This window comes from Bos indicus x Bos taurus, unplaced genomic scaffold, assembly GCF_003369695.1.
Source record: "Bos indicus x Bos taurus breed Angus x Brahman F1 hybrid unplaced genomic scaffold, Bos_hybrid_MaternalHap_v2.0 tig00002149_arrow_arrow_obj, whole genome shotgun sequence".
NCBI lineage: Eukaryota > Metazoa > Chordata > Mammalia > Artiodactyla > Bovidae > Bos > Bos indicus x Bos taurus.
The window spans coordinates 7,295-32,485 of NW_020867507.1; the positions used below are offsets into that span (position 1 = coordinate 7,295).

Genomic DNA, 25,191 nt, shown 5'->3' on the forward strand with positions numbered 1-25,191 from the left:
ATTCATTGTTAAGTGAGCATGAATCAGATCCTGGACCTTAACAATCAGTTTAATTAAGAAAACAAATAAATAATCACAATACAGAATTCTGTGCCATAGTAGAATGAAATATGCTAAACTCTTAACTGGAAGAGAAATTCAAAAAAGCCCCACAGAGAAACTGACAGAGCATCCTCATCCTAAGTCTTTTTTTCTAAGAATTTCATCTGGAAGTGACTTCAAAGGATGAAGATAAAGGAACCCCTATATTATTCAAAATAAAATTTCCCACTAAGCCATTATTAAAATATGAAATAAATTCATATTTTATGGCAAGACAAGAAAAATTTAAACATAAAAAAGTATCTTTGCCCTATGGCCTCCTCTCTCCCCTGAATATGCATTGTGTATCTGCATTAGGATGAATCAAACCTCGCCATGGGCAGAAATACCTGCTCAATCATAAAGAGCAACATCCTCCCAGCACCAACAATAACTTTCCTTCTTGAGCTTGTAAGGGGCCATGATGGCACTTAGATCTGGATTGTGTAAATTATCGATAATATGTTAATTAATGTATTTGTCTTGAAAAACTTACACAACTGTGCTTTGAATCCTAATGGGGCTCACTGGTTTCCAGAGCATTGTGAGATGGTCTTCCCGTTATGATCCTCAATTTGACTAGAATGAAATTTTTCATTTCTTTCTTAGATTAACTGATTTGTTTTTTGTTGACAAAGGGTATACGCAAACAGTTACTGGACTTGGTCCAAGAAGACCCCATGGCATCAGAAGAAACAGTAGGTAGGAGTAACCAAACATTGGCTTTAGAACTGGTCATATTTGGAGTTTGCCATTTAGTGGCTATATTATTTTGTATGTTTTCTGTTCTGAGACTCTGTCCCCTCAAAAACAAAATTAAATAATAATATCTACCTCAAAGGGCTGTCAGAGAATTAAAGAGCCCAAGGTTGCAAAGTGTTCAGTGAGGACTTGAGAGATGGTAGCTAACATTATTTTACAGACAGAAAAATATTACTTTGCCTATTTCATTTAACATAACCTCTAAGATAAGATTTTAATACAGAAAAAAAAAAAAACCAAAGAGCAAACATAATTATTAAGGTATAAATAAATAATAATCTTACCTGGCATTTTTCACAGCATTCTCCTAATGCACATTGAACATTTTCTTTCATTTTACATGTTTTTGCATCACAGCAAATGTTGGTACATTCCTAAGAAATCCAGAAACAAATGTAAATACCAGATTAGCTTTTGGTCTCATTTTTTGCACTATTCATAATATAATTTACTCATCACACAGACATTCCTTTGATACGGTCTGAAAATAATTTGGGAGAAAAAACACAAGCTTAACATTAGAAATATTGAGTTTATCTGAATTTGACTTTGTCTTTTTCTTTTTTAAATATCTTTTCTAGCTTCTCCAATCTTCCAGATTAATACTGAACATGGTATACTTTTGGTGAAATATGAAATAAAACAACAAAAAAAGGGATAGTTTTTGAAAATCAAATTCTTCTAACTAATGAACATAATTCAGCTCATCAGTTTTGTATCTATCCAGCAGTAAGTTTAAGCTCTAGAGCATGTACAGAAAATCTAAAAATACAGTTCTTTAATCAAGTTTGACATTTAACTCAATTCTCTGTAAGGCAATATACTTTGTCTTCTTCTCTCCTCCTCGTTTCTAAGAAATCAAACACCTACACGAGGCATGGGGGAAAATCCTACTGGGGAATCTCCCCTTGTAGCTGTTTCAGTTCAGTTGCTCAGTCATGTCCGACTCTTTGTGATCCTATGAATCGCAGCATGCCAGGCCTCCCTGTCCATCACCAACTCCCAGAGTTCACCCAGACTCACGTCCATCGAGTCAGTGATGCCATCCAGCCATCTCATCCTCTGTCGTCCCCTTCTCCTCCTGCCCCCAATCCCTCCCAGCTGTTTAGATTCAGCCAAAAGGTGTGATGTATTTAGAGTCACAGATTTTTAGTGTTGAAACTCTTGACCTTATTTCAAACAAACATCATCTGGGAAAGTTTCCTTTTTCCCACAGAAAAGATAAATGTGTAATCCTATTTTGAAGTTAGGCTTCTCAGGTGGTGCAGTGGTAAAGAATCCATCTGCCAGTGCAGGAGACACAGGATACAGAGTTGGACCCCTGGGTTGGGAAGATCCCCTGGAGGAGGAAAGAGCAACCCATTCCAGTATCTTTGCCTGGAAAATCCCATGGACAGAGGAGCTTGGTGGGCTATAGCCCATGGGGTTGAAGAGTTGGACACTGAGCAAGCATGCACAGTTTTCAAGTTACTGAAAGGCTCACATCCTAAGGGCCTGGCCTGGTACTCACTTGAATGTTAATAAGATAGGGGCAAAGGTCCCATTCAGAGTCCTTGCTTCCCTATCAAGAGGGTGGGACCAAGCCAGGCACTTTGAATGATAACAATTTCTGAGTCCCAAAGCAGTGAGAAATGACTGAATTCCAGGGCAGGGAGGCTCTAGGGTTGTTTAAAAAAAAAAACACACACCTAACACCTGAATCCAGATCTTGGCTCCTCCAATTACCAGCCCCATGACCCTAAGCAGGTTATTTCCACTCTCTGAGATCTATCATAGGGCTGGGTCTAAAGTAATTGCTCAGTAAGTCTTAGGCACATAAGAAATGTGAGGTATTTCTCCCAAAAAAGGAGGGTTGAGGATATGAAGCCCAAGCTGGTGGGTGGAATTTATAAAACAGAAGATGGGGAAGGAATCTTGAGAGGGAAGCAAGGAAGATCTTAAGCAATTCAGGGGTTTTTTTGTGAGAAAGGTTGACCTGACCACTGTCTACAAACACAAATCTACAAAATTACAGGAAACACAAGGTTCATTTGGGTTTCCCAGGTGGGGCCAATGGTAAAGAACAGGCTGCCAATGCAGGAGATGTAAGACACTCATGCTCAATCCCTGGATGGGGAAGATCCCCTGGAGGAGGGCATGGCAATCCACTCCAGTATTCTTGCCTGGAGAGTCCTATGGACAGAGACATCTGGCAGGCTACAGTCCATGGAGTCCCAAAGAATCGGATATTATTGAAGCGACTTAGCATGCACACATATGTTCTTTAACAGTTCATCTCTTAAGCAATTGAAAAACAAACTAGATCATTTTTAAAAGAGCTGGTGGTACCTCAGGGGTCCCACAATCACAGTCTTCTCCCATTTCTACCAACTGGTTCCCACAGATCGGGGTGGATATGATATCTGTAGGCAGTGGGACATTAAAGAGGCAATTGGATAATTTATCTTCAAAGAATTTTTCAAAGCTGGCCCGGCTGCAGGAACTGAAGTCTGTAGGTATATTTATGCTGTAAAGGTAAGGAAAGAGAAAACAATACAATCACACTGAGTAGATAGGGAGAAATATCAGATGCTGAGTGTGATATACTCAAAACATAACCCAAAAGTGCGAATGGAATCCACTCAGCAGCTGCTAAATCATGAGCTCATTTTTTTGTGCCTGAATTAGCTCACCTGGGCAAGTAGAAACACCTCCAGCTTAATGAGCAAGTATGGCCACATCTCAAAATAGAGCATCCAGGCTGCTGTTAAATAAATTGAAAATTCTTCTAATTTATCCTGATAATCTCATTCATTCAGCCTTAGGTCATTTTGGTTGAGAAGCGCTAAAGGCACTAAAATTATGTTTACTTATATGTTTAAGAATTCACTTTCCTTCAGAGGAAGTTAAATTGATGGCCTCTTTTCATTCCATAAATAAGGATGAGGTTTAAAAAGGCAGTGGTGGGAAGAGAGGAGGGAAGGAATTGGGGTTTGGGATTAACAGAGGCAAACTTTCATATATAGAATGGATAAACAACAAGGTCTTACTGTACAGCACAGGAGACTATATTCAACATTCTGTGACAAACCATAATGGAAAAGAATATGAAAAATAATATATATATATATATTCATGTGCATATACATACATATGTATATACATATATATATGAGTCATTTTGCTGTACAGAATACAGCATTGTAAATCAACTGTATTTAAATAAAAATTAAAAAAATTTTTTTTAAATAAAAATGCATTGATATCTGGAAGAGATAGCATAAGATATGTAACTGGCCTGCAAGTCATATTCTATTTTGTGGAAGGGCATGGGAGACTTAACTTTAGCCAATGTGAACTGAGAGAGGGAAATACAAGAGAAAATGAACACATCAAAGAAATTGTGGGGTTTTTAAAGATAAAATTCCAGAGCAGTTTTGCCTCAGATGAGGCAGGAGTATGTAATCTCTTTTCAAAGACTTTCTCTTCATCTTCCTGTGAGAACATTCTTTTTAAAAAAATTTCTGTTAGAGTATGGTTGATGCATAATGCTGTGTTAGTTTCAGGTATACAGATACAAAGTAAATCAGTTTTATATATATATATATATAAATATAAATATATATATATATATATAAGTCCATTCTTTTTAAGATTCTATTCCCATATAGGCCATTACAAAGTACTGAGTAGAGTTCTCTGTGCTATACAGTAGGTCCTTATTAGTTATCTATTTTATGTATAGTAGAGTGTATATGTCAATCTCAATCTCCCAATATATTCCCCACCTAAATCCCTGGTCAGAGAAGGCAACGGCACCCCACTCCAGTACTCTTGCCTGGAAAATCCCATGGATGGAGGAGCCTGGTGGGCTATAGCCCATGGGGTCGCGAAGAGTCGGACACAACTGAGCGACTTCACTTTCCCTTTTCACTTTCATGCATTGGAGAAGGAAATGGCAACCCACTCCAGTGTTCTTTCCTGGAGAATCCCAGGGACGGGGGAGCCTGGTGGGCTGCCGTCTATGGGGTCACACAGAGTCGGACAGGACTGAAGCGACTTAGCAGCAGCAGCAGCAAACCCCTGGTAACATAAGTTTGTTTTCTACATCTGTAACTTTATTTCTATTTTATAGATAAGTTCATTTATACCCTATTTTTAGATTCCACCTATGAGTGAGTGAGTGAGTGAGTGAAGTCGCTCAGTCGTGGCTGACTCTTTGCGGCCCCGTGGACTGTAGCCCCCCAGGCTCCTCCATCCATGGGATTCTCCAGGCAAGAATACTGGAGTGGGTTGCCATTTCCTTCTCCAGGGGATCTTCCCGACCCAGGGATTGAACCCAGGTCTCCCGCATTGCAGGCAGACGCTTTACCATCTGAACTGAAGGGTTTAGAGGCCATCAAATGGACATGACCTATAAAGGCAATTTTGATGGTTTTACATAGAAATGACCTCTATTGGAAGAGATCACAAATGGGAACTATTTGAGATACATTTCTATGTAAAATGTAGTTTGCACATAATTCAGCATTTTAAATGAGCACTCTGAAACCGAGACCAAATATCAATCATCTCTTGAGGTTTTTTATTCCACCTATAAGTGATATCATATATTTGTCTTTGTCTGACTTCACTCAATATGACAATCTCTAGATCCCTCTATGTTACTTCAAATGCCATTATTTCATTCTTTTTACGGTTAAGTAATATTTCATATTAACCACATCTTCTTTATCCATTCCTCTGTCAATGGACGTTTAAGTTGCTTCCATATCCTTGCTATTGTAAATTATGCTGCAATAAACATTAGGGTGCATGTATCTTTCTGAATTATAATTCAGAATATATACCAATAAAAATATGGTATATATTTTCTCCATATATATACCCAAGAGACAGATTGCTGGATGGTATGATAGCTCTAATTTTATTGTTTTAAGGAACCTCCATACTGTTCTCCATAGTGACTGCACCGATTTATGTTACCACCAACAGTGTAGGAGGGTTCCCTTTTCTCCACACTCTCCAGCATTTACTGTTTATAGTTATTTTTTTTAATAAATGTATTCTTTTTATAATTATTTTACTTATTTATTTTTGGTTGCGCTGTGTCTTCGTTGCTGGACGCGGCTTTTCTCTAGTTATGTCATGTGGGGGCTACTCTTTATTGCTGTGGCTTCTCTTGCTGTGGAACATAGTCTCTAGGTGCACAGGCTTCAGTAGTTGCGGCTTGCAGGCTCTAGAGGGGCTTAGTATTTGTGGCGCACGGGCTTACTTGCTCCATAGCGAACAGGATCTTCCTGGACCAGTGACAGAGCTGCTGTTGCCTGCATTGCAAAGCGGGCTTCTAGCCACTGAACCACCAGGGAAGCCCTGTTTGTAGATTTTTTTACTTCCCTGGTGGCTCAGACAGTAAAGCGTCTGTCTACAATGCAGGATACCTGGGTTTGATCCGTGGGTCAGGAAGATTCCCTGGAGAAGGAAATGGCAACCCACTCCAGTACTCTAGCCTAGAAAACCCCATGGATGGAGGAGCCTGGTGCAGGCTACTGTCCATGGGGTTGCAAAGATTTGGATACAATTGAGCGACTTCACTTTATTCTGAGCAGTGTGAGGTGATACCGCATTGTAGTTTTGATTTGCCTTTCTCTGATAATGAGTGAGTCGAGCACCTTTCCATGTGCTTTTTAGCTGTCTGTATGTCTTCTTTGGAAAAATATATATTTAGATCTTCTGCCCATTTTTGATTGGATTGTCTGTTTTGTTTTTTTTTTTATATTGAACTACATGAGTGGTTTGTATATTTTTGAAGGTTAATCCCTTGTTAGTTGTTTCATTTGCAAATATTTTTTCCCATTCTAAGGGTTGTCTTTTCATTTTATGGTTTCCTTTGCTGTGCAAAAGCTTATAAGTTTAATTAGATCCCATTTGTTTATTTTTGTTTTTATTTTCAATCTTCTAGGAGATAGATAGAAAAAGATCCTGCTGTGATTTATGTCAGGAATGTTCTACCTATATTTTCCTCTAAGAGTTTTATAGTATTACACCTTACATATAGGTCTTTAGTCCAGTTTGAGTTTATTTTTGTGTATGGTGTTAGTAAGTGTTCTAATTTCCTTCTTCTTTAATTAGATTTTTCTTCTAAAACTTTTCCCTCATGAGCAACCAATCTGAATTCACTGAAACTGTGGTAAATGCTAATGATCTTCTGAACCCAGATCTTGTGCGCCTAAGATGAGGATAGAGTGACATGTCACCCCAAGAGCAAAGAGACAATATATTTAAACTATATCTCAGTTAATGAAAAATACTACATGATATATATATATATAGTACCGTGTGATGGTATGGGGCTTCCCTGATGGCTCAGATGGTAAAGAGTTTGCCTGCAATGCAGGAGACCTGGGTTCGATACCTGGGTCGGGAAGATCCTCTGGAGAAGGAAATGGCAATTCACTCCAGTATTCTTGCCTGGAGAATTCCAAGGACAGAGGAGCCTGGTGGGCTACAGTCCTTGGCATCACAAAGAGTGTGATGATACCATCATCACAGGTAGACTGGTATAGACCCACATTCATGATCATGTCCTGATGCTGCTTATGTTTGAACAGGTTGATAAATATGACAGAAAAGAATAGCATAGCCCAGAGTGAACCCAAAACAAGAATAAGTATCATCTTCCCAGAAAGGCTCACCTTAATGATCCGTCCATCACACATTCTATAGAAGGGCACTTGCAATCGTAGTTGTCATGAAACATTCCGAAGTTATGGCCCATTTCATGGGCCATGGTTCCTGCAACCTGAAGTGCGTTGTTACTGTGATCCTGAGGATAAGAAGAGAGAGACAGATCCTCTGGTTTGCAAACTGAATTATCATTCAGGAAATAATTAAATATTTTTACTGTAGCCAAGTGGAGTAGAGAGTCTGATTTTAGCTTCAGCCTCCTCACCTTGTCAGCGTGGTCTACTGGAGAAGGAAAGGACAAACCGCTTGAATAGTCTTGCCTTGAGAACCCCATGAATAGTATGAAAAGGCAAAAGATATGATGCCAGAAGATGAGCCCCCCACCTCATCTTCTGTGGGTGTCCAATATGCTACTGGGGAAGAGCAGAGAAATAGGTCCAGAAAGAGTGAAGAGGCTGGGCCAAAGCAGAAATCTGTTGTGCATTTGTGCAGATGCAGTTGTGCGTGCATCTGGTGGTGAAAATGAAGTCCAGTGCTGTAAAGAGCAAAATTGCATAGAAGGTCCATGAATCAAGACAAACTGGAAGTGGTCAAACAGGAGATGGCAGAGTGAACGTCAGCATTTTAGGAATCAGTGAGCTAAATTGGATGGGATTAGGTGAATTTAATTCAGATGATCATTGTATCTACTACTGTGGGTGAGAATCCTTTAGAAGAATGTAGTAGCCTTCACAGTCAACAAAAGAGTCCAAAATGCAGTACTTGGGTGCAGTCTCAAAAAATGACAGAATGATCTCGGTTCATTTCCAAGGCAAACCATTCAACATCACCGTAATCCAAGTCTATGCCTCTAATGCCAAAGAAGCTGATGTTGAACGGTTCTATGAAGACCTACAAGACCTTTTAGTACTAACACCAAAAAAAGATGTCTTTTTCATCATAGGGGATTGGAATACAAAAGTAGGAAGTCAAGAGACACCTGGAGTAACAGGCAAGTTTGGCCTTGAACTACAAAATGAAGCAGTGTGTGTGTGTGTGTGTGTGTGTGTGTGAGTTACTCAGTCATGTCTGACTCTACAACCCCATGGACTGTAGCTTGCCAGGCTCCTCTGTCAAAGGGATTCTCCAGGCAAGAGTACTGGAATGGATTGCCATTTTCTTCTCCAAAATGAAGCAGAGCAAAGGCTAATAGAGTTTTGCCAAGAGAATACACTGGTCATAGAATACCCTCTGTCAACAACACAAGAGATGACTCTACACATGGACTTCATCAGATGGTGGAATACGAAAATCAGATTGATTATATTCTTTGCAGACAAAGATAGAGAGGCTCTACACAGTCAGCAAAAATGGGACCTGGAGCTGACTGTGACTCAGATCATGAGCTCCTTATTGAAAAATTCAGACTTAAGTTGAAGAAAGTAGGGAAAACCACTAAGCCATTCAGATATGACCTAAATCAAATTCCTTATGATTACACAGTGGATACGACAAATAGATTCAAGCGGTTAGATCTGATAGAGTGCCTGAAGAACTATGGACAGGGGTTCATAACATTGTACAGGAGGCAGTGATCAAAACCATTCCAAAGAAAAAGAAATGCAAGAAGCAAAATGGTTGCCTGAGGAGGCCTTACAAATAGCTGAAAAAAGATGAGAAGTGAAAGGCAAAGGAGAAAGGGGAAGATACACCCAAATGAATGTAGAGTTCCAGAGAATAGCAAGGAGAGATAATAAAGTCTTCTTAAGTGAACAATACAAGGAAATAGAGGAAAAATAGAGGGAAGCCTGGTGTGCTGCAGTCCTTGGGATTGCAGAGAGTCAGACACAACTGAGTGACTAAACAACAGCAACAACAAAGGTAAAACAGATAGGCAGAGATGTGTAATAAATCCCATCAACCATTAAAAAGGAAAATCAATAAAAAATCTAATAATGGAGGTAAATGAAATTATTTTTTGAATACTCAATTCTAAAAAGGCAGAAAAAATAGAAGAAATGGTATAGGAAACATCTAGCAAGACGAGATTTTAGTTCAACAATATCAGTAATGTATTACATATAAATTACTTAAGCATACAATGTAAAATACAGATTGTCAGACTAGCTTAAAAAAAAAACCCAGGTGTATACTGTCTAGCATTAATCTTTAAATGGAAAGAAGTCCACATGTTAAAAATTAAAGGAAAACGTTGTATCAAGTAAACCGTCCACAAAGTATTATACTTATATTGGAAAAAGTAGACTTTACAACAGGGATAATTCAGGAAAAAGAGGAACATTATATGATAAATGGATCAAATCTAAATTGACCTGAATATCTAAATCATACTTGAGTCCAAAAAGAAATCAAAATGAAGATTAGAAAAAAATTTAACTTAATAAAAATGAAAACACACATAGCCAAATATCTCAGATGCAGCTAAAACAGGGCATCAGTCAGTTCAGTCGCTCAGTCGTGAAACAGTGCTTAGTAAGAAATTAATAGCATTAAATGATCATATTTGAAAAGAAGAAAAGTCTCAAGTTCATGATTTAAAATTCTTCCTTACTTAACTAAAAAAGAACAAATTAAATACAGAGAAAGCAAGAAAAGAATCAATAGTCAAGACAAGAACTGAAATTAATAAAATAGAAACCAGGAAAACCATAGGAGCATCAGTAAAGCTAAAACTGTTTCTCTTAGATCAATAAAATTGATATACCCTAGCCAAACTGATTATGGGGAAACCCTCCGCCTCTCCACACACACACAAACTACTAATATCATGAATGACAGAGGGGAAATCACTATAAATTCTACATATATTAAAAAGATAGTAAGGGAATATCATCAACAAATTTATGCTGAGTTAAATTAAATGGACAACTTTCCTTGAAACACAAACTACCATGGCTTACTTAAGAAGAGATAAATAACCTGAATAGCTCTATATCTATTAAAGAATTGATTGCATGCTTAAAAACCTTGCAACAAAAAATACCAGGCCCGTATGGTTTTACTGGTGAATTGTACTGAACACTTTACTATGTTATACTACTGATTTGGGGTTTCCCTGGTGGCTTAGTGGTAAAGAATCTGCCTGCCAATGCAGGAGACATAAGCGATGTAGGTTTGATCCCTGGGTCAGGAACATCCCCTGGAGGAGGAAATGGCAACCCTCTCCATTATTCTTGCCTGGGAAATCCCATGGACAAAGAAGCCTGGTAGTCTATAGTCTATGGTGTGGCAAAAGAGTCAGACACGACTTAGCAACTAAACAACAATACTGATATTACTCAAATATTCCAGAAAAAAAAAAAACTGGTTTTATTCAAATATTCCAGAAAATTGAAAATTACACATCACTATATATGGTCAAGTTTATACTGATATTTGTCCTGAGAGTAAAACCTGAAAAATACATATATAGGAAAAGACAACTACAGACTAATATCCCTTCTGAATATAGATGCAAAAATCCTCATGATACGTTAACATGTTGAATTTAGCAATATATACAAGATATAATACAGTATGACCATGCCAGGTTTATGGTGAATGTGCAAGATTGAGTCAATATTTGAAATTAAATCAATGTTATTTCCCACATCAACAGATTAAAGGAGAAAAACAATATTTTCTCCATAGATTCAGCACAACAGCCCTTGACAGACTTGAACTGTAGAACCAGCAATTTTATCTTTAAACAAACCTTGATGATGCCAGCAGAAAAATCAGGAGAGCACATTGTAGATATGTAAGCAAGGCCCACAGTTGTTCCAGAAAATGCTACTGTCCTGTGAAAAAGAAAGAAATTGATACAACTTATGATTCTAATTGGGCTTCCCAGGTGGGGCTAGTAGTAAATAATTTGATTGCCAATACAGGATACATAAGAGACTCCGATTCCTGGGTGGGAAAGATCTCCTGGAGGAGGAAATGGCAACCAACTCCTGTATTCTTGCCTGGAGAATCCCATGAAATGGGCTCTGGTCCACAGGGCTGCAAAGAGTCGGACACAAATGAAACTTAGCAGGCACTCATGATTCTAATAATAGACATTTTTACTATAGACAATTCCTCTAGAATGCTGATTAGCAGAGGACCTCACGACACTTTTTTATATTATGGTTGTCATACCATCTAAATCCAGGCATCTGGATGTAATCACTGTTAATATTTTTGCTTTATAAATATAAATTAAATTATAAATGTATATAAATACATATATTAAAGTGAAATATCTTTCATTTTAATTTATATTTTCCTCATATATGTTTACTTTGATTTTCTTTTAGCACTGCTATAGCTGTAGCTGGATTTGGAATTTGGCCCCATTATGAAAGCTTTTGTATTATTGAAGTACTTATGCAATTGAAATATCTGTCCTGTTTAAGAGATATTTTAACTACTTGCATTTGTTCACATAGATAATATATTTGGTCTTTAGTCATTTTAATTTCTTTTTTAAAAATTTATTCCATTTTGTTTTCCTTTCAATTTGTAAGTATACCATGTGCTTCTTTGATTATTACTATTGTGCTATCTGTTCAAGATGGTCACTCTGGTCTGTCTCTAGAAATTTGCAAAGTATGCATTATTTTTCAAATTCCCTTAGTAGATGCATTTACATAAAAAGTTGAACCTATATTTTCCCACTTATCAACATCAAAAATGGAGAGTATACATTTTGCCATAAAAAATGAGGAAATTAGAGAACTTCCTTCCACTTTCCATTCCTTATGGAGTTATCTGTTATTTTGAAATAATACTTTGTGTCATACACAATACTTTAAAGATTTATGGCCTTTGTATTCTCTTTTAAAATTATATTAGAAAATTTTTATATTCAAGTCTACATTTTTGTGGATTTAATTCTTGCTCCTAGCTCATTTATAAAAAATAAAATTCTCCCCCATTATGGAGTTCACTATTTTGCTTTCTCTTTCCAGTGGAGAGAGTTCATTTGGAATCTGGAGTTGGCAAAGTAACGTCTCTGCTTTTGAATATGCTATCTAGGTTGTTCATAACTTTCCTTCCAAGGAGTAAGCGACTTTTAATTTCATGGCTATAGTCACCATCTGCAGTGATTTTGGAGCCCCCCAAAATAAAGTCTGACACTGTTTCCACTGTTTCCCCATCTATTTCCCATGAAGTGATGGGACCAGATGCCATGATCTTTGTTTTCTGAATGTTGAGCTTTAAGCCAACTTTTTCACTCTCCTCTTTCACTTTCATCAAGAGGCTTTTTAGTTCCTCTTCACTTAATGCCATAAGGGCGGTATCATCTGCATATCTGAGGTTACTAGCCAGTCTAGTAAAAGTTTAATTCCCATATTGTTATGTTTGTAGCTCAGTCATTAAGTTTAATTTCGATACTTCTGTTGTGTTAGTAGTTCCAAAAAATGAGGTATGTCTTGTGCTGAGTCCTTGAGTCTGGAACTCATCTTTCCAAACTAAGAAACTGTGGTGGCTATCCTTCAAAGATAACCCCAATGAACCAGCTTTGCAGTATTCATATCCTGTGTAGCTGCTGCTGCTGTTGTTCAGTAGCTAAGTAGTATCCAACTTTTTGCAACCCGATGGACTATAGTCCACCAGGCTCCTCTATCCTTGGGATTTCCCAGGCAAGAATACTGGAGTTGGTTGCCATTTCCTCCTCCAAGGGATCTTCCCAACCCAGGGATCAAAACTATGTCTCCTGCATTGGCAGGAAGGTTATTTACTTCTGAGACACCAGGGAAGCCCCCGTTATTTAAACCCCGTCTTTCTGTTCTGTTATAGACCAAATAACAATAAAAAAATCTTCTGATGAATCATTGCTCCCATATAGCTTCTCTCTCTTTAAAAAAAAAGAAAAGAAGACCATATGCAACGTAAGATACAAAAGAATATTTTTTAAACTTTTAGCATCCTATGTAAATCTGTAATGTTTTGAGATACCATTTGCTTTGCCAAGACTTTCAAAGATGTCTATGCCAAATACCACAGAATGTAAAAAGGGGGAAAATCTATACATACGTGAGTAGTTGAGCAACATCATGGTGCTTTCTCTTCAGGAGGACACCTGTCCTCCATTTAGAAAAATTTTCTAAAGTGAGTTTTGCATTGGAAGATATATCTATCTTATCCTTGTCATTCCAGATCTCCATCCCAATTAAGGCCACGTAAGTATTGAGCTTTTTATAAAGCTGTTACAAAAGAAAAAAAAAATGGCAAAGCAACTATTCATAATGGTGTTATTATCTTTTAATATTTTCTATGTACTCCAGATTTTCAAATTTATTTACAACTACACTGTAAAAACCTTATTTCCAAACATACTTGTGTAATGGAAGTTACCACCTCTTTTGGCAGACACTAGCATCCCCATTTGTAGGCAAGACAGACACTCTTAGTCTATAAACTCCCTTTTTTGGTGACAAAGGGTCTATTGAAACAAAATTTTCCTGCTTGCAACCTCAAGAAATATTATAATATCCTTCTAGTAGTTCATGACTATGACCTCACTATATAAATATATTTCCTCAATTGCAATGTAACTTTCTAAGAGTCATAATCTTTCAGAATTAACAAGCTTGGCTATATTTAAAATGGATAACCAACAAGGACCTACTGTATAGCACAGAGAACTCTGTTCAGTATTATGTAGCAGCCTGAATGGGAGAGGAGTTTGGAGGAGAATGGATACATATGTATGTATGGCTGAGTCCTTTCACTGTCCACGTGAAACTATTACAATATACAAAATAAAAAGTTAAAAAAAATCTTGCTATGGAAAATAAATAAATTTTTAAAAAGAATTAGCAAACTTGACTCAGTGCTGATTTGAACATCAGAAAAGGAAAAGGCTACATGGAAAAGTCCTGCATATAAATGAGTTACAATAAAGTAAGGGACCTCTGTTATCAAACGGATTGAACCAAAGAATCTACAGCCCATATAGGATACCTTTAGAAATAACCAGTTAAGCTTATGAGACAATACATTTACTTTACAGACAAAAACTTATATTGCTACTATAGTTTGTAAAACTGCACAGTGTTGGGCAAAGAGTACAAACTTCCAGTTATAAGATAAGTAAGTTCTGGGGATCTAATGTATGATATGGGGATTACAGTTAATGATATTGTATTCTATGCTTCAAAATTGCAGAAAGGGCAGATCTCTAAATGTTTTTATCATTAAAAAAAAAAAAACTGATGGAATCATGTGACATGATGGAGATGTTCGCCAACCTATCAGGTTAGCCAAACTAATCATTTTGCAATATATAAGTATACCAAATCAACACATTGAATGCCTTAAATCTGTCCAATATAATATGTCAAATATATCTCAATAAAGCTGGGGAAAACCACAGTTAAGACTTTCTCTTGGGGAAACTCCCTGCTAAGAAATTTGAGAAGACATTTTTTAAAAAAGAAAACAAGAAAAGTGTTGAGGTATGCAGTTATCATCAAAAGGGAAGTAAAAATCTAACCAGATTAAAATATTGCTTTGATTGTTTTCCAACTTTCTTATTTCTCTCTTCTTTTTTTTCACCCACCTGACAAAACTTCAGCCCTGGTTAAAACAAACTGTCCTTTCTGTTTCTCCTCCATCAAGCTCTGCTTTCAGACAGGCGAAAGCAAATGATGCTGACTGCTTTCACTCAGAAGACATGACTACTAACCTCAAGTGGTCTGAACCACCATCCAGCAAACCTGCTGTATTTCCAAAATCCATTCACTCTCACAGCCTTCTGCACATGCCTCTCTTTCTTAAACATTCTGGCACTTTCTTTCAAGTCCTGACTTTAAGCAGATTCATTGAAGATGCAACCAGAAGAGAATTTCCACAAGCTCCATCCATCCACCCACACTGGTCTACACCTGTTCAAACAGCCTGTACTTGCCCTTCTTCACTGCATGAATGACAGGTCAGTGACCCAAGGCCAGCTTCCTCACTTATGCACCGGACCTGCCATCTCACCCCGTATCAGAGATTCCTCTAGCAATTTTTCCGTCTTCTTTGCACTGTCAGTGTTTAGCCTTCTGCGCAATGATTCTCATCAGAATCAAAAGGATGCCTCATTGTGGCAGGGGAAATGTCTCTTTGTGATTTTTCCTCCTTTGAGTTATGCCCCATTTCTCTGCTCCCATTTATAGCAAAAACTTCCAGAAAAAAAAAATCTGTATTTGCTGTTTCTAAGTTCACTTCTCTCATTGTTTCTAGACTCCCTAAAATCATGATTTTTACAGTCTGTTGCTTCATCCAGGAGACCAACAATTTCTCCTTTGTTAAATCCAATGGCCAGTCCCTGGTCCTCAGAAGCATCTCACATCATTGATTATGTCTTTCTTTGATAGATGTTTGTTTCAAGTAGTTTCCACAACCACAACTTTTCCTTTTCTTTCCTGTCTACTCCTTGGTCTCACCTCCACTCTCACCTCCTCCCCTCTTACTCTTCCTCAAAGAAGTATTTCAAGGATATATTTTTGTGTCCTTTTCCTGCTTACCTACACCCATTTCCCTGGTGATTTTACAAATATTTTCTGTAAAGGTCCAGATAGAAAATATTTTAGGCTTTGAGGCCACATGGTCTTGGTTGCAATTACTCACCACCTTTGGTATTATAGCAGGAAAGCAACCATAGACAATGTAAACAAATTGGCATGGCTATGATTGAATAAAACTTTATTTATAAAACTTATAAAGAGGCAACAGGCCACAGTTGGTCCACATGCCACAGTTTGCTGACCCATCTTATGCCACCTATGTGTGCTATACATATAGCTAATTCACACTATTGTAGAAACTAACACAGCATTGTAAAGCAATTAGAATCCAATTTAAAAATAAATAAATAATGACCAAGTTTAAAAAAAGGTATAAATTTATATCTCCACCCAGAACTTGCCCTGAACTCCAATCTTGTGTCTTCAGGATTTCCAACTAGAAGTCTTTGTGCAAAAAGATACCTCAAAGTTGATGTGTCCAAAATGGAAAGCCTAATCTCTTCTCTGAAAGGTTCCCATTGTCCCCCCACCATTGCTTCACATTCTTGAAGTTGCTCAGGTCAAAACCCTTGATGTCACCTGACTTCTCTCTTTTTTTATGCTTCTTATATCCCATCCACCTTCTAAACTCAAGTCACTCTATCCAGAGATCAGACCTTCTCAATAGGTCACCCATCACTGGTTTCTCTCAAGCCACCACCATCTCTTAGCCTGAACAAGGCCAGTTCCCCTACCTGGCCTCATTTCTGCTCTTGCACTCCTTCAGTTTATCTTCAACAGAACAGCCAAAGTCATCTTTTAAGAACACAGATCTAAACATGTCACATCTCAGTTCAGCCTTTCTAATGTCTTCCTCACTCATTAAGAATAACAAAGTCCTAAATACCATCTGTGATCACTTATCTGTGGAATCTAAAATATAACATAAATGAACTTACTCAGGAAACAGAAACAGACTCTCAGACATAGAGAACCAACTTGTAGTTGCCAATGGGGAGAGGGTGGCATGGGGGAATGGATTAGGAGTTTGAGATTAGCTGACACAAGCTATTATTTATAAGATGGATAAGCAACAAGGTCCTACTGCATAGCACAGGAAACTGTACTCAGTATAAACCGTACATACTTTGAAATGGCTTATCTTGTGATAAACCATAATGAAAAAGAATATAAAAAGAATGTACATAAATGTATAACTGAATCACTTTGCTGTACAGCAGAAATTAATACAACATTATAAATCAGCTATATTTTAATTAAAAAAAAAACAAAGTCCTTACAAAGGCTCACTAGGGCCTTCAAGTTTTGGCCACCACTACCTTTAGATGTCATCTCCCTCTCTTGGCTCTGGCCTTCCACTTACTCCTCAAGCAAGGCAATCTGGGTTCTGCACTCAGGTCATTTGCTCTTCCTAGGGTTACATCTGTTTCTTTCCTACAAGTCTCTGCTCAAATATTACCCTATTAGAGATGACTTCCCTATTTAACACAGCACCCAAGATATCTCGCCTCAGGACTTCACTGGTGGTTCTCTGGTAAAGAAACCATCTTCCAATGCAGGGTGATTGGAGTTTGATCCCTGATCAGGGAACTAAGATCCCACATACTGCAGGCAACTAAGCCCTCAAACCATAACCGAAGGGCCCATGCGTTGCAACTAGAGTAGTGTGCATGCCATGACGAAGAACCTGAGTGCTGCAACAAAGAATTAACATAGTCAAAAAAGAAGAAGAAGAAGAAAAAAAAAACCAATCCACAATGCATACATCTAAATCTTTCTCTTCCTTTCTCTTTTTCTCTCTTTTTAAAAAATGTTTTATTATTCTTTACAGCACATATCATCATCTTACACACTCTTTATTTGACTTGTTTGCCTCTTTGAACAAGAATGCTAACTTCCTGAAGGGAAGAATAATGCCTTGAAGAAAGAGATATTTGTCAGTTTTGTTCATCTTTTTATTTCCATAATCTAGAAGAATACTTGCCACAAAGTAAGTGCTCAATAAACATGGCCACTTCTTGAGGTCTCCTAAGAGGAGTCAGCATACTCTTTGTGGTGAGAAAATGAGATATGACCTTGGTTACTGGGTCCACCTTCATTTCATTTCTATTGTTACAGTATTTGCAGGACCGCAGGTGACTCAGCCATTTCAACAAAGTAAGCTAACCATATGTTCAACTAACAAGGTTTGAATAGAAGGGATATAAAAATAATTTTAATGGAAATTAGATGATAAAATCATGTTTAAAGAACTGAATCAACAGTTGCACAATGAAAATAGGCTTGGAAATCTAACCAATCTAAGATTAAATCTTCTCTCTATGTTTTCCAACTTTGTGACTTTAGACAAGTTATTTTGTGTCTTAGAAGCTAATTCCTTAGCTATAAATTAGGTTTAATAATACATTAGGGTTGTTCAAGGTTTAAATGAGATAATGTATTGAAAGCTGCTATTGTACCAGAGTTTGGCGTATCTCATTGGTTGGTTAGTTGGTTTTTCCATTTGGTTTTCTATTGGGATTTGTATGTCAGCATTTTCTTTAGAATGGGCTTTAGAAAAACAAAGACCATGAAACAAAACCACCTTCTAAATCTTGATGGACCTGAGAATAATGTGGCAAGTAGGTGAGATACTTCTCTATCATGTAATATTAATATTCAATGAAGTAGCCAAAGTCATGGTCACCTTTCAAGAGACAGTCAGCCATATTCTTAGAAGTATTGGTTTTTCTTCCCTGTATCATGAAATGACCAATGACACCACCTAACAAATTGTTAAAACTACACTCAATAAAATATGCCATACCATGTTGATGTAATTGACCATCTCAAATACCGTCTTTCTTATTTCCTCTTGGTCTTGATTGTGCCTTTTAAACTAAAAAACAGCACAGACAAAATATAGACATTGATAGAAATGAATGTAATTAGAAGATTAAAAATAGCAATTTCACTAATTTTATTTATTATAATTAATGATCAATTATAAAAGTTGACACTTATTAAAAACAAAGCACTTCCTTATTCCTTTAGCTAAATGAAAACACTTAAGAAGATGATGTTTCATCCTATAAAGTACTAGCTCAGTGTAAAGATCTAAGGAACTATTCCTGAGGTATTTTCAGTTAAATACCATGGCTTCCTAAACTGTGTAGAACTAATGCAAGGAAGAGTCTACTCATTTAAAGAAATACGAGCAATAAATGAATTTAGTATAATAAGAAAAGTCAAAACTTTATATAATAAGTATATATATATATGTATATATATATATATATATATAAAACATTATATAATAAGAGGTCAAAACTTTCTATAATAAGAGAGGTCAAAAATGAATTAACTTATTCATATTATCATAAGTTTTCCTTTGTGATCACATTTATGGAATTCAGGTTTAGAATAATCAATATATTAAAATGCATTCAAAACTGTAACCAAAGCACCATGTGTTATGTAACTAAATGAAAAATTCTTTACAGAGTTTTCTATCAGAGTCCTTGTCTTCTTTTCTTTGTGATGAACATTTTTCCAAGTTAAGAATCTAGCCCTTTATCAGTCACACATGCTACAAATGATTTTTCTCAGTTTGTGGTCCTAATTCTTTTATAGGCTGGTTAGCCAAAGGAATAGTTTTAACTTTCACTTTGGATTCTGGCTTTTAGGTCAGGCATCTGCAAACTAAGAACCTAATCTGGCCCATGACAAAGCTTTATTTCAAATTAAAAAAAAAAAAAAAAAAAAAAACGATTAACAATGAATATTACCAAAAAGTGCCTTTTTCAGAAAATTCTATTAGCTTTTTTAAAAATTTATCACTCCCTGATAAGCATAAACTTTAATTTACCAATGATTTAACTACTTAACATAAAACAAGTGACTAAAGAATTTAATTAGAAAATAAGTTTGGAGCTCTTGAGACAATAAGAAAGGAGCATTTTAGTGCAAAATGATCAGTTTATGCATATTATGTTAGGCACTCATTCCTTAAAAAGTAAAATATCAGCCTAAATGCATGTCAAATTTCTAAATTTATAAAAAAGAATAGTTCATATTCATTATTTTAAGAACATATCCACTATTTAATATCTTGCATAATAAACTTATGCAGCATAGCATTTTAAAAGACTCATTTATCTATATAATTACCTCACCATGGTCCAGGACCAAATAATATTCTACATATTTCTTTTTTTCCCAAAACTTCTGGTCTTTGGATGTCTGTAAAAACCATAAAAAGGAAAATTATGAAGGCAATGTCTCTCTCTGCAAGAATCATTCTTAAATATGAAATGTGTAATCTAATAAGAGTTGGTTGGTATCTGGGAAGGAAGGAAGACAATACTACCATTTTGACTCTAACTAACCACCAGGATCATCTTACAGACTAGACTTAGAATGTCAGAGGTAGAAGAGACATTGGTGATATTCTAGTCTGTCCCCTTCATTTTTACCAGAGTGTAAAGGATTGCATAAATAATTAATCAGTTCAGTTCAGTCACTCAGCCATGTCCGACTCTGCGACCCCATGGACTGCAGCATGCCAGGCTTCCCTGATCATCACCAGCTCCCAGAGCTTGCTCAGACTCATGTCCATCAAGCCAGTGATGCCATCAAACCATCTCATCCTCTGTCATTCCCTTCTCCTCCTGCCTTAGAACTTTCCCAGCATCTGGGTCTTTGCAAATGAGTCAGTTCTTCCCATCAGGTGGCCAAAGTATTGGAGCTTCAACTACAGCATCAGTCCTTTCAATGAATATTCAGGACTGATTTCCTTGAGGATGGACTGGTTGGATCTCTGCAGTCCAAGGGACTCTCAAGAGTCTTCTCCAACATCACAGTTCAAAAGTATTAATTCTTCGGCACTCAGCTTTCTTTATAGTCCAACTCTCACATCTACACATGACTCTTGGAAAGACCATAGCTTTGACTAGATGGACTTTTGTTGGTAAAGTAATGTCTCTGCTTTTTAATATGCTGTCTAGGTTGGTTATAGCTTTTATTCCAAGGAGCAAAAGTCTTTTAATTTCATGGCTGCAATCACTACCTGCAGTGATTTTAAAGTCTGTCACTGTTTCCAATGTTTCACCATCTATTTGCCATGAAGTGATGGGACCAGATGCCATGATCTTAGTTTTCCGAATGTTGAGTTTTAAGCCAACTTTTTCACTCTCTTCTTTCACTTTCATCAAGAGGCTCTTCTTTGTTTTCTGCCTTACAGGTGGTGTCATCTTCATATCCGAGGGTATTGATATTTCTCCCGGCAATCTTGATTCCAGCTTGTGCTTCTTCCAGCCCAGCATTTCCCATGATGTACTCTGCATATAAGTTAAATAAACAGGGTGACAACATACAGCCTTGACGTACTCCTTTTCCTATTTGGAACCAGTTTGTTGTTCCATGTCCAGTTCTAATTGTTGCTTCCTGAACTGCATACAGATTTCTTAAGACGCACGTCAGGTGGTCTGGTATTCTCATCTGTTTAAGAACTTTCCACAGTTTATTGTGATCCACAAAGTCAAAGGCTTTGGCATAGTCAATAAAGCAGAAGTAGGTGTTTTTCTGGAACTCTCTTGCTTTTTCGATGATCCAGCGGATGTTGGCAATTTGATCTCTGGTTTCTCTGCCTTTTCTAAAACCAGCTTGAACATCAGGAAGTTCACGGTTCACATATTGCTGAAGCCTGGCTTGGAGAATTTTGAGCATTACTTGACTAGCACGTGAGATAAGTGTAATTGTAGTATGAGCATTCTTTGGCATTGCCTTTCTTTGGGATTGGAATGAAAACTGACCTTTTCCAGTCCTGTGGCCACTGCTGAGTTTTCCAAATGTGCTGGCATATTGAGTGTAGCACTTTCACAGCATCATCTTTCAGGATTTGAAATAGCTCAACTGGAATTCCATCATCTCCACTAGCTTTGTTCATAGCGATGCTTCCTAAGGCCCACTTGACTCCCCATTCCAGAATGTTTGGCTCTGGGTTAGTGATCACACTATCGTGATTATCTGAGTCATGAAGATCTTTTTTGTATAGTTCTTCTGTTTTTTTGTTTGTTTGTTTTTTTGCCATCTCTTCTTAATATCTTCTGCTTCTGTTAGATCCATACCATTTCTGTCCTTTATTGTGCCCATCTTTGCATGAAATGTTCTTGTTCCTCTGCCTTTTCTAAAACCAGGCTTCCCTTTTGGCTTATCTGGTAAAGAATCCACTTGCAATGCAGTAGGGGGTTCATCCCTGGGTTAGGAAGATCCCCCAGAAAAAGGAAAGGCTACCCAGTCCAGTATTTTGACCTGGAATATTCCATGGACTCTATAGTCCATGGGGTCACAAAAAGTCAGACACAACTGAGCGATTTTTCACTTATCATTTATATACACACACACAACTAATTAATAGGAATGCTAAAAATAAAACCAAAGTCTTCAGATTTTTTGAACAGTGGAGTTTCTCCACTAGTCCATGAAATAGACATGTTAACTTCAGCATTCTCTTAGGGTCTGGTTTTTTTTTTGTTTGTTTCCTTGTATTCCTATCCTAATAAGTAGCCCCTCCTCTACTAAGGGTTCAAAGCCAAGAGTCACCATAGCACCTAGTCTGTCCTTTGCTTCTCAAACAGAGCTGCATCTCCTTTGCACATTCCAAGCTTCCCTCATTTCAGTTTCTTTCTCTCCACAAAACAAAGCAAAAATCATGTTTCACAGTAGATTTGTTACTGACCCGAGTTCTTGAACTGTGTGTGCATGTGTGTGTGTGGTATGCAGTATGCAGTATCTTAATTCTCTGACCAGGGGATGAACCCATGTCTTGGGAGCAAGGAGTCTTAACCACTGACCACCAGGGAAATCCTTGAACTCTTTAATCAGTAGTAATTGATAAGAAGCTAGGTGAAAAATTCAGACAAGAGTTAGATGCATGAAGTAGGCAGTAAGTTGTCACAGTCTTGCCTCTTAAGGCCAAAGCTGGAGATATGCATTTGATGGTAATTAGTGCAAAGTTCCTATTTAAATAAGACATAGCACTGGATGAGATTATCCAGGAAGGATATGTAAATAAAGCAAAGAATGTGATGCAGGATTGAGCTACATGCTGCTGCTGCTAAGTCACTTCAGTCGTGTCCGACTCTGCGAAACCCCATAGACGGCAGCCCACCAGGCTCCCCCATCCCTGGGATTCTCCAGGCAAGAACACTGGAGTGGGTTGCCAGTTCCTTCTCCAATGCATGAAAGTGAAAAGTGAAAGTGAAGTCACTCAGTTGTGTCCGACTCCTGGCGACCCCATGTACTGCAGCCTACCAGGCTCCTCCATCCATAGGCTTTTCCAGGCAAGAGTACTGGAGTGGGGTGCCATTGCCTTCTCCTGAGCTACATGAGGCCTCAAATATTTAGTGGTCCAGCAGAGGTGGGCTAATAGTAAGAGGACCTGAGGAGGAGTACCAAAATGAAACAGTAAGATGTAATGAGAGTGAGGATATTTGCACATGATTACCAAGGAATTGAGGCAGAAAGACTAGGGACCTGTATCAAGCTTAACCAGGAGATCAACATTCATGGAAGTTTGTGGCTCAGAGTGATTCTTCTGGGCTCTTAGATATCATAGCACTGGTAGAACTTATTGCTCAGTACCCAGTCTCTCAGAAGTGTCCTTTTTGTGACCTCATGGACTGCAGCCCGACAGGCTCTTCTGTCGATGGGGTTTTTCAAGCAAGAATACTGCAGTGGGTTGCCATTTTCTTCTCCAGGGGATCTTCCCAACCCAGGGATCAAACTCGTGTCTCTTGCAATGGCAGGTGGATTCTTTACTGCTGAACCACCTGGTAAGCCTGGTAGAATTTAAATCCACAGAAAATTGAATCCAACAGAGATTCTGTTTTATTCAGACCTCTTCTGTCCAGGTATTATGGATTCTGAGAACATGTATAAGAGATGATTGGATGTGACATGCATCCTGAAGAAAATGAAGGTAAGGATGACAAAGTTTTTGTGTATCTATTTTATAGTTTCCATGCTGGCTTCATGGTGACTCAGAAGGTAAAGAATTACCTTCCAACCCGGGTTCATTCCCTGGGTTGGACTCATCCTCTGGTACTGACTACCCACTCCAGTATTTTCACCTGGAGAATTCCATGGACAGAAGAGCATGGCAGGCAACAGTACATAAGGTCAAATAGAGTTGGACATAACTGAGTGACTAACATTAACACTTCCAACACAAACCACATTCATTTTCTTGTGTGACCAGAAGCTGAATTCCAGGTATAACAGAATATTCTAAGTTGCAGATCCCATATTTATTTTGCTCACTGCCATATCCCCAAGAGTTACAGCAGTAGTTTAAGAAAGATTTGTTGAATAAATTCATTCATGGAGACAACAAGGTATTTTATCTCAAAACAATAATAATACTTTATCCCCTTGTTGTATGATGTAGCATTGTGAAAGTTGTCTGCTTCTAGGAGACCAATATTATATCTATGCATCTTTTTAACCCTTGAACACAACATATTGTTAATAATAGTCATTGTTGTTGTGGTTTATTTGCTAAGTCATGTCCAGCTCTTTGCAACCCTATGAACTGTAGCCCACAGACTCTTCTGTCCACGGGATTTCCCAGGAAACAATACTGGAGTGGGTTGCCATTTCCTTCTCCAGGTCCATATGTACTTATTAAATAAATCATCAATGTACAATGAGGTTTTAATGTCTCTGTAACCTACTAGTTTCAACAATGATTGTAAAGTTTCAGTCAATTGGATTTAATAGGACTGGAACCCAGAGCAACCAGGATGAGATATATAAGAACACTGAAAATAAAAAATAAAAGTAGGCATACAGCCAGACTGGTAGATGAGAGTGCCTTCAGATGAATTCCAGGTGCCCATATTGTGTCATTCATCCCACAGGAGCTCTTAGTCTTCTGTTCTTCAGGATCGTGCTTGAAGAGTGCATGTTCTTGTTCATCCTGGTTTGTGAGGCTTAATGGTTCAATGAAGTACTTTTGATCTCCCTGACTGAAGTAACCCCTGAAAAACAGAAGAGTCTAAGCTTCTTAAAAATATTCCAGTTTTGAGTGTTAAAGACTTGTAGACTCTAAAAAGTGACTACCACCAAAGGATTCCAAACTCAGGGCAGTAGAATATAGTATAACATTACAGCTGAAGACACCCTTAGAGATCACCTAAACTTGTTTTCTCTATGAGGA

The 25,191-nt window shown here is 37.6% G+C and overlaps 1 protein-coding gene across 1 annotated transcript in view; it reads right to left on the minus strand.

Moving 5' to 3' along the window:
* Nucleotides 1–1,127: 1,127 nt before the first annotated feature.
* LOC113888824 (disintegrin and metalloproteinase domain-containing protein 28-like) overlaps nt 1,128–25,191 on the minus strand; it is a gene marked incomplete at both ends in the record, with an annotated part of 34,560 nt that continues 10,496 nt past the window's right edge. Inside the window, 8 exons of the mRNA XM_027535801.1 lie at nt 1,128–1,217; nt 3,172–3,349; nt 7,518–7,648; nt 11,204–11,288; nt 13,513–13,682; nt 18,799–18,870; nt 20,142–20,213; nt 24,823–25,012. Of these exons, the coding sequence (XP_027391602.1) occupies nt 1,128–1,217; nt 3,172–3,349; nt 7,518–7,648; nt 11,204–11,288; nt 13,513–13,682; nt 18,799–18,870; nt 20,142–20,213; nt 24,823–25,012 (988 nt within the window). The remainder of the gene's footprint in view (nt 1,218–3,171; nt 3,350–7,517; nt 7,649–11,203; nt 11,289–13,512; nt 13,683–18,798; nt 18,871–20,141; nt 20,214–24,822; nt 25,013–25,191) is intronic.